We start from the raw sequence: 13,191 nt of genomic DNA on the forward strand, positions 1-13,191 counted from the left end.
AGAATAGAATACAACAGAGAATAGAATAGAATAGAGAATAGAATAGAATGGAAGAGAATAGAGAATAGAAAAGAATTGAGAATAGAATAGAATAGAGAATAGAATAGAATAGAATAGAATAGAATAGAATAGAGAATAGAATAGAACAGAAAAGAGAATAGAATACAATAGAGGATAGAATGGAATAGAATAGAGAATAGAAAAGAATAGAGAATAGAATAGAGAATGGAATAGAGAATAGAATAGAATAGAGAATAGAATAGAATACAGAATAGAATAGAATGGAAGAGAATAGAGAATTGAATAGAATAGAGAATAGAATAGAGAATAGAATAGAATAGAATAGAATAGAACAGAATAGAGAATAGAATAGAATAGAATAGAAGAGAAGAGAATAGCATAGAAGAGAGAAGAGAATAAAGAATACAGAATAGAATAGAGAATAGATTCGAATAGAATAGAATAGAGAATACAATAAAATAGAGAATAGAACGGAGAATAGAATAGAGAATAGAATAGAATAAAATAGAGAATGGAATATAAAATACAACAGAATAGAATAGAACAGAATAGAGAATAGAATAGAAGACCCTGTCTTCTATTCTATTCTAATGTCTTCTATTCTATTCTCTATTCTGTTCTATTCTATTCTGTTCTGTTCTCTATTCTATTCTGTTCTCTATTCTATTTTATTCTCTATTCTATTCTCTTCTATTCTCTATTCTATTCTCTATTCTATTCTATTCTTTTCTCTGGTTTTCTCTATTCTATTCTCTTGTATTGTCTGTTCTATTCTGTTCTCTATTCTATTCTATTCTCTGTTCTATTCTATTCTCTATTCTATTCTATTCTATATTTTATTGTATTCTTAATTGTATTCTATTCTAATCTATTCTCTCTTCTATTCTGTATTCTCTCTTCTATTCTATTCTCTATTCTCTTCCATTCTGTTCTATTGTATTCTATTCTATTCTGTTTTCTATTCTCTCCTATTCTCTATTCTCTTCCATTCTATTCTCTATTCTATTCTATTTTATTCTCTATTCTATTCTATTCTCTATTCTATTGTGTATTCTATTCTATTCTCTATTGTATTCTATTCTCTATTCTATTCTCCATTCTATTTTTTTCTATATTCTATTCCATTCTATTCTATTCTCTATTCTATACTATTCTATTGTCTATTCTATTCTATTCTCTGTTCTATTCTATTCTCTATTCCATTCTATTCTATTCTCTATTCTATTCTGTATTCCATTCTATTCTATTCTCTATTATATTCTATTCTCTATTCTATTTTCTTCTATATTCTATTCCATTCTATTCTCTTATATAGTCTATTCTATTCTCTATTCTATTCTATTCTCCATTCTATTCTCTATTCTATCTCTATTCTCTTCTCTATTCTATTCTAGTCTATTCTCTATTCTATTGTATTCTATTCTCTTTTCTATTCTATTCTCTATTCTATTCTCTTTTCTATTCTATTCTCTATTCTATTCTATTCTATTCTCTATTCTATTCTATTCTCTATTCTATTCTATTCTCTATTCTATTCTGTTCTATTCTCCCTTCTATTCTCTATTCTTTTCTATTCTATTCTCTATTCTATTCTGTATTCTATTCTATTATCTTTTCTATTCTATTGTATTCTATTCTATTCTCTATTCTATTCTATATTCTCTATTCTATTCTATTCTATTCTGTATTCTATTCTAGTCTCTGTTCTATTCTATTATCTTTTCTATTCTATTGTATTCTATTCTCTATTCCATTCTATTCTCTATTCTCTTCCATTCCATTGTATTCTCTATTCTATTCTATTCTCCATTCTATTCTAGATTCTATTCTATTCTATTCTCTATTCTCTTCTATTCTCTATTCTATTATATTCTACTCTATTTTCTGTTCTATTCTCTATTCTCTTCCATTCCATTGTATTCTCTATTCTATTCTATTCTCCATTCTATTCTAGATTCTATTCTATTCTATTCTCTATTCTCTTCTATTCTCTATTCTATATATTCTACTCTATTTTCTGTTCTATTCTATATTCTATTCTATTCTCTATTCTATTCCATTATGTTGTATTCTCTATTCTATCTCTATTCTCTTCTATTCTCTATTGTATTCTATTCTGTATTCTATTCTATTCTAGATTCTATTATATTCTATTGTATTCTCTATTCTTTTCTATTCTCTATTCTATTCTATTCTCTATTCTATTGTGTTCTTTTCTCTATTCTATTCTCTATTCTATTCTATTGTATTCTCTATTCTAGCTATTCTCTATTCTATTGTACTCTATTCTATTCTATTGTCTATTCTATTCTATTCTCTCTTCTATTCTGTTCTCTATTCTATTGTATTGTATTCTCTATTCTATTGTATTCTCTATTCTATTGTATTCTCTTCTATTCTATTCTCTATTCTATTCTCTAATCTTTTCTATTCTCTATTCTTTCCTCAATTCTAGTCTATTCTCTATTCTATTCGATTTTCTATTCTATTCTATTCTCTATTCTATGCTATTTTATTCTCTATTCTATTCTATTCTCTATTCTATTGTATTCTTTATTCTATTCTATTATTTTATTTTATTCTATATTCTATTCGATTCTATTCTATTCTCTTATATTCTGTTCTATTCTCTATCTATTCTATTCTATTTTATTCTCTATTCTATTCTATTCTGGATTCTATTCTATTCTCTATCTCTATTCTATTCTATTGCAGATTCTATTCTATTCTATTCTAATCTCTATTCTATTCTATTCTGTGTTCTATTCCATTCTCTATTCCATTCTATTCTCTATTCTCTTGTCTATTCTATTCTATTCTCTATTCTATTCTATTCTATATTCTATTCCATTGTATTGTCTATTCTATTCTTTTCTAGATTCTATTCTACTCTCTATTCTATTCTCTGTTCTATAGAGAATATGCATTTATGTTTATAAATAAATTTAATTATTTACTTTTTAGGCAAAAAATAATGATAGTATTATATGGATATCCCATTTTTACATTGTATTAGGTATATAATAAGTGATATATTTCATGGTATTACTTAGGCCAGTAATTTAAGAAACATTTTTATGCAGAAATTGTTCCATGCCTTTTCTCTAGGGTGAAAGAAAATAAGTCCACAGAGACAGTCTCAGTCTATCGCCCAGGTTGGAGTGCAGTGTGGGATCTTGGCTTACTGCAACCTCCACCTCCCACCTCCCAGGTTCAAGCAATTCCCTTGCCTCAGCCTCCCCAGTAGCTGGAATTATAGATGTGCGTCACCATGCTCGGCTAAATTTTCTATTTCTGGTAGAGATGAGTTTTACCACGTTGGCCAGGCTGGTCTTGAACTCCTCAAATCAGGTGATCTGCCCACCTCAGCCTCCCAAAGTGCTGGGATTACAGGTGTGAACCACTGCACCTGGCCTTTATCTATTTTTTTAAAGAGAAGGAGAGCATACCCAATCCTGGGCAACATAGTTAACACTCTGCTTCTTAAAAAAAATAAAAATAAAAATAAAATGCAGGCAATAAAATTCTATCACCACCAAAAAAATCCTATCACCAAAAGAAGGTGTCTTGTGGGAAAGTCAACAATCCTCAAGAGTATGTGGCCACAGAACTTTAGGATAAAGATAGATCAGCTTCTTTTCTCTTTTGAAATAACTTTTCTTTTTGGATACAGGGTCTCACTCTGTCACCCAGGCTGAAGTACAGTAGTACGATCATGTCTCACTGCAGCCTCAACCTCCCAGGCTTAAGTGATCCTCCCACCCTAACCTCCCGAGTAGCCAGGACTAGGCTGGTCTTGAACTCCTGGACCCAGGCAATTCTCCCACCTTGGCCTCCAAAAGTGCTGGGATTACAGGCCATGAGCCACCACGTCTGGCTTAAAACAACTTTTTAAAATAACAAATTTTACTCCAAGGAAAGCAGAATGGGGAGACTCGGGTAAAGTACTTTAATGGGTAAATAATTCACGACCTATTAAAATAGTATGATTCATTTATTTAGTTTCTCTCAGTACCTCTATTCTATTCAGCACTTTTTGAAATTTCCAGCAATATACTTACTTTATCTAGTATTTGAAAGTGTTTAGTAATAAAATTTTGGTTGAACTGTAAGTAATCTGTCAATCATTGACTTCCTAAAGATAGATCAAACCAATTCTATATGTAATTCTTGCATCATTGCAGAAAATTTTCACCACCAAGATAATTTTTCACAAAAGACATTTACTTTCACTAAAGAGGCGGGTGCAGTGGCTCACGCCTATAAATCTCAGCACTTTGTGGGGTGAGCAGATCACTTGAGGTCAGTTAGAATAGAATAGAGAATAGAATAGAATAGAGAATAGAATGGAATAGAGAATAGAGAATAAAATGGAATAGAGAATAGAATAGAATAGAGAATAGAATAGAACAGAGAAAACGATAGAATAGAGAATACAGTAGAATAGAATAGAATAGAGAATAGAATAGAATAGAGAATAGAATAGAATAGGAGAATAGAATAGAATAGAGATAGAATAGAATAGAATAGATAGAATAGAGAATAGAATAGAATAGTATAGAATAGAGAATAGAACAGAATATAGAATAGAATAGAATAGAGAATAAAATAGAGAATAGAATAGAAGAGAATAGAATATAGAATAGAATAGAATAGAATAGAATAAAATAAAATTTTGTTAAAGGATGTTATATTGTTTTACTTAAAACTTGGTAATAAAAAATGGGCATGTTGTATTAAAAAAATGGAAGCTTACCATGTATTCTGAAGGAGCCATAAACTCAATAGTAGCATTTTGAACTTCTGGTCTTCTGTGAGGTTCTCCATAAACTCTGGTCAAAGGGTTGTACAAGAATTCTTCAGGAACTATATAAAGTTAACAATACACACATTGAAAAAACTGAAAGAATTTAATATATTTTGCATTTGGCCACTTTCTTGCTTGAAAAGATGATAAAAACTCAATAAATGCCAATTACTTTGTTTTTTTTTGAGACGGAGTTTCACTCTGTTGCCCAGGCTGGAGTGCAGTGCCGTGATCTTGGCTCACTGCAACCTCCACCTCCCGGGTTCAAGCGATTCTCTTGCCTTAGCCTCCCAAGTAGCTAGGATTACAGGCATGCACTGCCATGCCCAGCTAATTTTTTGTATTTTTAGTAGAGATGGGGTTCTCCATGTTGGTCAGGCTGGTCTCGAACTCCCGACCTCAGGTCATCCACCCACCTCAGCCTCCCAAAGCGCTGGGATTACAGACGTGAGCCACCACACCCGGCCTATTTGCTTAAATTTCACAATTATACAAGATATTAACATTTCACATACGAAATATACAGAAACTGGCTGGCACTAGAAGCTATGGTAAGACAATTCCAGAGGTCAAGGTCATAAGGTTTAATGAGTTTCATTAATTAATGAGACCTTTATGGAACATCACTTAACCTAACATCATACTTACCACTTATAATACACTAGTGGTTAAAGAGTATTTTCTAAATTATCATTGTATCTGTCTTCCTACTAATTGTTTAGAAATTAAAATCCCTATGCTCTAAATCCCTATTATTATAAAGGGTAAGCTATAGTTCATGAAATAGCCTGGTTTGCATACGAAAGGGGCTTCAGTTTTTATTACAATTTCATTTTGTATATTAAAGCACATACACATAAAGATTTTAAAGGTAACTAAATACTACATGTCCATTTTCTGAATTATCATAGTGCAAAAGAAAGTTCTTAGCTTATCCCTACTTTTCCATACTGAAAAAAAAAACACACATACACACAATAAAACTGTTTTTTGTTTTGTTTTGTTTGTTTTTTCGTTTGAGACAGAGTTTTGCTCGTTTGTTTGTTTGAGACGGAATTTTGTTCTTGTTGCCTAGGCTGGAGTGCAATGGTGCAATCTCAGTTCACTGCAACCTCTGCCTCCCAGGTTCAAGCAATTCTCCTGCCTCAGCCTCCCGAGTAGCTGGGATTACAGGCGCCTGCCGCCACACCCAGCTAATTTTTTAATATTTTTAGTAGAGATGGGGTTTCACTACATTGGCCAGGCTGGTCTCAAACTCCTGACTGTACGCGATCCACCCACCTCAGCCTCCCAAAGTGCTGGGATTACAGGTGTGAGCCACTGCACCTGGCTCTGTTTGGTTTGTTTTTGAGACGGAGTCTCGCTCTGTTGCCCAGGTTGGAGTGCAATGGCATGATCTCGGCTCACTGAAACCTCTGCTTCTAGGTTCAAGCGATTCTCCTGCCTCAGCCTCCCAAGCAGCTGGAATTATAGGCGCCCGCCATCACACCCAGCTAATTGTTGTATTTTTAGTAAAGATGGGGTTTCACCATGTTGGCCATGCTGGTCTCAAACTCCTGACCTCAGGTGATCCACCTGCCTCAGCCTCCCAAAGTGCTGGGATTAGAGGTGTGAGCCACCGCGCCCAGCCAATAAAACTGGCTTTTAAAAACTCCTGGCCAGGGCCGGGTGTGTTCTTAGGAGGCTGAGGCAGGAGAATTGCTTGAACCTGGTAGGCAGAGAGGTTGCAGTGAGCTGAGATCGTGCCACTACACTCCTGCCTGGCGACAGAGTGAGACTCCGTCTCAAAAACAAACAAAAACAAACTATTGGCTGAGTGTGGTTGCTCATGCCTATAATCCCAGCACTTTGGGAGGCTGAGGCAGGCAGATCACTTGAGGTCAGGAGTTCTAGACCAGCCTGGCTGACATGGTGAAACTCCGCCCCTACTAAAAATATAAAAATTAGCTGAGCGTGGGGATGGATGCCTGTAATTCCAGCTACTCAGGAGGCTGAGGCAGGAAAACCGCTTGAACCTGGGAGGCAGAAGTTGCAGTGAGCTAAGATCACGCCACTGCACTCCAGCCTGGGTGACAGAGTGAGACTCCATCTCAAAAACAAAAACAAAACTCTTACATTCCTCTATTTCTCAAATCTTCCAAACAGACACTGTGGATACTGGCTTACCCATTTCCTTCTCTAATCTGAACAGAATCCTATTGATTACATTACATTCCTCAAATAAAAACTGCGACATAGTTACTGAGAGAAATCTCCTCCTCCTCAACTACTGAGAAAACTACATTCAACTAATCTTTCAGCACTGCCCACCTCCCTTCATTCAGCAGTGAATGAACTGGGCAGCTATCCTGTGGACTTATTTTCTTTCACCCTAGAGAAAAGGCATGGAACAATTTCTACATAAAAATGTTTCTTAAATTATTGGCTTAAGTAATACCATGAAATATATCACTTATTATATACCCAATACAATGTAAAAATGGGATATCCATATAATACTATCATTATTTTTTACCTAAAAAGTAAATAATTAAATTTATTTATAAACATAAATGCATAGAAAAAAGTTACCCGTAGTTTTCTGAGTGGAAGGATTGACTACAGGTAAACAAAAGTTTTTTTTTTTTTTTTAACTGCCCATTTGTATCATCTGATTTCCCTATAATGCAAGTAGAAATGTTTAAATGTTTCAAAAAAGCATCCCATACCATCATTGACTCGATAACATAAGTTACACTTCCATCTCCTTTGATCAAGAAAGCTGACAAAAGGATTGATATATGTCCTGCATGAACGGCATCTCACAATTGTACTGGAGGTAACCACAGGCAATTGCTGGAAAAAAAAAAGAATTAAATTTAAACAGATTAAAGGCAATAATCATCATGTTGAAAATATAAGCATGAATCCATCCTGTCTAAATAACTGTTGAGATATTATCATTTTAGAGAAAACCTAGAGTACAAGATATATCTAAACCGCCATACACAAAAACCACGTAGTTGAAACGTATTACTTTTAAACCCTACGGTTTTGCTCCAAGACCATTCTCATTAAAAGTTGTCTTAAAAAAAAAAAATTATTGGCTAGGCACAGTGGCTCACATGTGTAATTCCAGCACTTTGGGAGCCAAGGTGGAAGGACTGCTTAAGGCCAGGAGTTTGAGACCAGCCTGGGCAACATAGTGAAACGTGACCCTCTCAAAAGATACAAAAAATTAGCCCAGTGTGGTGAGTTGGGTTGAAGTGGGAGGATCACTTGAGCCTGGGAGGTCAAGGCTGCAGTGAGCCATGATTGAGCCACTGCACTCCAGCATGGGCAATGGAGAAAGACCCAGTCTCAAAAAATAAAATAAAATAAAAATTTTAAAAGCATTTTTTTTCTCATGGACCACTCACGTTGCAAAACCAAAATAGCAGGCCAGGCACAGTGGCTAACACCTATGTCTAAAATCCCAGTACTCTGGTGGGAGGCTGAGGCAGGAGGATTACTTGAGGCCAGGAGTTTGAGACCAACTTGGGCAAGAAAGTTAGACCCTGTCTCTATTTTAAAAATAAAAACAGGCTGGGCATGGTGGCTCATGCCTGTAATCCCAGCACTTTGGGAGGCCAAGGTGGGTGGAACACGAGGTCAGGAGTCCAAGACCAGCCTGGCCAACGTGGTGAAACCTCATCTCTACTAAAAATACAAAAATTAGCTGGGTGTGGTGGCGGGTGTCTATAATCCCAGCTACTTGGGAGGCTCAGGCAGGAGAATTGGTTCAACCCCGGGAGGCAGAGGTTGCCGTGAGCTGAGATCGCACGACTGCACTCCAGCCTGGACAACAGAGCAAGACTCCATCTTGGAAAAAAATAAAAATATCCCAGTGCTTTGGAAGGCCAAAGCAGGAGGATCACTTGAGGCCGAGAGCTAGAGATCAACCGGAGCAACACAGCAACACCCCATCTCTACCAAAAAAAAAAAAAAGTTTTTAAATAAATAATAAGTTAAAAAAGTAAAACCAAGATGGTAAATTTACCATGTATTTTTGGCATGAATGGCAAAGAAAAAAAAACATTCTAAAATATATGACCAATGAAACTATTACAAAGTTTGTTGATGTTACATTAAGAAGCTTACTTAGTTCTCAACTGTAATAAAGGTGAGGTTAATTTAAATAATCAATTAAACTTTGGAATTACGCTCCTAAAGTTTATCCTACATACTAAAAGTTCTAAAGTCTTAGCTGGGTATAGTGGCCAGTGCCTACAGTACCACTTACGCTGTCTGGAGGCTGAGGCAGGAGGACTGCTTGAGCCCAAGAGTTCAAGGCTGCAGTGAGCTATGATCATGGAACTGCACTCTAACCTGGGTGACAACGAGAGACCCGGTCTCTAATAAATAAATAAACACATGACAGTAAATACATGGGAAGGGTCTTTGTAAGACTATCAGATGTAGGGAGATTTGTTTTGACTTACCAGAAACCCTGAGACAGGTGAAAGAAATGTTTTTGCTTATACTGATCAACTTAACCAAGAGCTAGTGCCTTGGACAACAAAGTGACATAGCATCTCATCTTTAAAAAAAGGTTTTATTTATTTATATGTATCTTTATCTTTTTTTTTTTTTTTTTTTTTTTTTTGAGACAGTCTCACTCTATCGCCCAGGTTGGAGTGCAGTGTGGGATCTTGGCTTACTGCAACCTCCACCTCCCACCTCCCAGGTTCAAGCAATTCCCTTGCCTCAGCCTCCCCAGTAGCTGGAATTATAGATGTGCGTCACCATGCTCGGCTAAATTTTCTATTTCTGGTAGAGATGAGTTTTACCACGTTGGCCAGGCTGGTCTTGAACTCCTCAAATCAGGTGATCTGCCCACCTCAGCCTCCCAAAGTGCTGGGATTACAGGTGTGAACCACTGCACCTGGCCTTTATCTATTTTTTTAAAGAGAAGGAGAGCATACCCAATCCTGGGCAACATAGTTAACACTCTGCTTCTTAAAAAAAATAAAAATAAAAATAAAATGCAGGCAATAAAATTCTATCACCACCAAAAAAATCCTATCACCAAAAGAAGGTGTCTTGTGGGAAAGTCAGCAATCCCCAAGAGTATGTGGCCACAGAACTTTAGGATAAAGATAGATCGGCTTCTTTTCTCTTTTGAAATAACTTTTTTTTTTGGATATAGGGTCTCACTCTGTCACCAAGGCTGAAGTACAGTAGTACGATCATGTCTCAATGCAGCCTCAACCTCCCAGGCTCAAGTGATCCTCCCACCCTAACCTCCCGAGTAGCCAGGACTAGGCTGGTCTTGAACTCCTGGACCCAGGCAATTCTCCCACCTTGGCCTCCAAAAGTGCTGGGATTACAGGCCATGAGCCACCATGTCTGGCTTAAAACAACTTTTTAAAATAACAAATTTTACTCCAAGGAAAGCAGAATGGGGAGACTCGGGTAAAGTACTTTAATGGGTAAATAATTCACGACCTATTAAAATAGTATGATTCATTTATTTAGTTTCTCTCAGTACCTCTATTCTATTCAGCACTTTTTGAAATTTCCAGCAATATACTTACTTTATCTAGTATTTGAAAGTGTTTAGTAATAAAATTTTTGGTTGAACTGTAAGTAATCTGTCAATCATCGACTTCCTAAAGATAGATCAAACCAATTCTATATGTAATTCTTGCATCATTGCAGAAAATTTTCACCACCAAGATAATTTTTCACAAAAGACATTTACTTTCACTAAAGAGGCCGGGTGCAGTGGCTCACGCCTATAAATCTCAGCACTTTGGGGGGTGGGCAGATCACTTGAGGTCAGTTCGAGACCAGTCTGGCCAACATGGTGAAACACCATCTCTACTAAAAATACAAAAATTAGCTGGGTGTGGTGGCGGGTGTCTATAATCCCAGCTACTTGGGAGGCTCAGGCAGGAGAATTGGTTCAACCCCGGGAGGCAGAGGTTGCCGTGAGCTGAGATCGCACGACTGCACTCCAGCCTGGACAACAGAGCAAGACTCCATCTTGGAAAAAAATAAAAATATCCCAGTGCTTTGGAAGGCCAAAGCAGGAGGATCACTTGAGGCCGAGAGCTAGAGATCAACCGGAGCAACACAGCAACACCCCATCTCTACCAAAAAAAAAAAAAAGTTTTTAAATAAATAATAAGTTAAAAAAGTAAAACCAAGATGGTAAATTTACCATGTATTTTTGGCATGAATGGCAAAGAAAAAAAAACATTCTAAAATATATGACCAATGAAACTATTACAAAGTTTGTTGATGTTACATTAAGAAGCTTACTTAGTTCTCAACTGTAATAAAGGTGAGGTTAATTTAAATAATCAATTAAACTTTGGAATTACGCTCCTAAAGTTTATCCTACATACTAAAAGTTCTAAAGTCTTAGCTGGGTATAGTGGCCAGTGCCTACAGTACCACTTACGCTGTCTGGAGGCTGAGGCAGGAGGACTGCTTGAGCCCAAGAGTTCAAGGCTGCAGTGAGCTATGATCATGGAACTGCACTCTAACCTGGGTGACAACGAGAGACCCGGTCTCTAATAAATAAATAAACACATGACAGTAAATACATGGGAAGGGTCTTTGTAAGACTATCAGATGTAGGGAGATTTGTTTTGACTTACCAGAAACCCTGAGACAGGTGAAAGAAATGTTTTTGCTTATACTGATCAACTTAACCAAGAGCTAGTGCCTTGGACAACAAAGTGACATAGCATCTCATCTTTAAAAAAAGGTTTTATTTATTTATATGTATCTTTATCTTTTTTTTTTTTTTTTTTTTTGAGACAGTCTCACTCTATCGCCCAGGTTGGAGTGCAGTGTGGGATCTTGGCTTACTGCAACCTCCACCTCCCACCTCCCAGGTTCAAGCAATTCCCTTGCCTCAGCCTCCCCAGTAGCTGGAATTATAGATGTGCGTCACCATGCTCGGCTAAATTTTCTATTTCTGGTAGAGATGAGTTTTACCACGTTGGCCAGGCTGGTCTTGAACTCCTCAAATCAGGTGATCTGCCCACCTCAGCCTCCCAAAGTGCTGGGATTACAGGTGTGAACCACTGCACCTGGCCTTTATCTATTTTTTTAAAGAGAAGGAGAGCATACCCAATCCTGGGCAACATAGTTAACACTCTGCTTCTTAAAAAAAATAAAAATAAAAATAAAATGCAGGCAATAAAATTCTATCACCACCAAAAAAATCCTATCACCAAAAGAAGGTGTCTTGTGGGAAAGTCAGCAATCCCCAAGAGTATGTGGCCACAGAACTTTAGGATAAAGATAGATCGGCTTCTTTTCTCTTTTGAAATAACTTTTTTTTTTGGATATAGGGTCTCACTCTGTCACCAAGGCTGAAGTACAGTAGTACGATCATGTCTCAATGCAGCCTCAACCTCCCAGGCTCAAGTGATCCTCCCACCCTAACCTCCCGAGTAGCCAGGACTAGGCTGGTCTTGAATTCCTGGACCTAGGCAATTCTCCCACCTTGGCCTCCAAAAGTGCTGGGATTACAGGCCATGAGCCACCATGTCTGGCTTAAAACAACTTTTTAAAATAACAAATTTTACTCCAAGGAAAGCAGAATGGGGAGACTCGGGTAAAGTACTTTAATGGGTAAATAATTCACGACCTATTAAAATAGTATGATTCATTTATTTAGTTTCTCTCAGTACCTCTATTCTATTCAGCACTTTTTGAAATTTCCAGCAATATACTTACTTTATCTAGTATTTGAAAGTGTTTAGTAATAAAATTTTTGGTTGAACTGTAAGTAATCTGTCAATCATCGACTTCCTAAAGATAGATCAAACCAATTCTATATGTAATTCTTGCATCATTGCAGAAAATTTTCACCACCAAGATAATTTTTCACAAAAGACATTTACTTTCACTAAAGAGGCCGGGTGCAGTGGCTCACGCCTATAAATCTCAGCACTTTGGGGGGTGGGCAGATCACTTGAGGTCAGTTCGAGACCAGTCTGGCCAACATGGTGAAACACCATCTCTACTAAAAATACAAAAATTAGCTGGGTGTGGTGGCAGGTGCCTATAATGCCAGTTACTTAGGAAGCTGAGGCAAGAGAATCGCCCGAACCTAGGAGGTGTAGGTTGCAGTGAGCTGAGATCTCACCACTGCACACTAGCCTGGGCGGCAGTGAGACCCCATCTCAGAAAAAAAAAAAAAAAAAAGAGCCAGGCACGGTGGCTCATTCCTGTAATCCCAGCACTTTGGGAGGCTGAGGCAAGTGGATCACGAAGTCAGGAGTTCAAGACCAGCCTGGCCAAGATGGTGAAACCCCCTCTCTACTAAAAATACAAAAATTACCCAGGCACAGTGGCAGGTGCCTGTAATCCCAGTTACTAGG

The 13,191-nt window shown here is 36.9% G+C and overlaps 1 protein-coding gene across 3 annotated transcripts in view; it reads right to left on the bottom strand.

Annotated features, from left to right (window-relative positions):
• The window catches only part of SEC24A (SEC24 homolog A, COPII coat complex component), an 89,433-nt gene that overhangs the window by 48,265 nt on the left and 27,977 nt on the right, over window positions 1-13,191 (bottom strand). For all 3 annotated transcript variants that reach the window (XM_033181178.1, XM_033181177.1, XM_033181179.1), the window contains 2 exons: window positions 7,537-7,663; window positions 4,778-4,887 (listed from right to left, as the gene is read on the bottom strand). In XM_033181178.1, the coding sequence (XP_033037069.1) occupies window positions 4,778-4,887; window positions 7,537-7,663 (237 nt within the window). The remainder of the gene's footprint in view (window positions 1-4,777; window positions 4,888-7,536; window positions 7,664-13,191) is intronic.

This window comes from Trachypithecus francoisi, unplaced genomic scaffold (genome assembly GCF_009764315.1).
Source record: "Trachypithecus francoisi isolate TF-2019V2 unplaced genomic scaffold, Tfra_2.0 Lachesis_group2, whole genome shotgun sequence".
NCBI lineage: Eukaryota > Metazoa > Chordata > Mammalia > Primates > Cercopithecidae > Trachypithecus > Trachypithecus francoisi.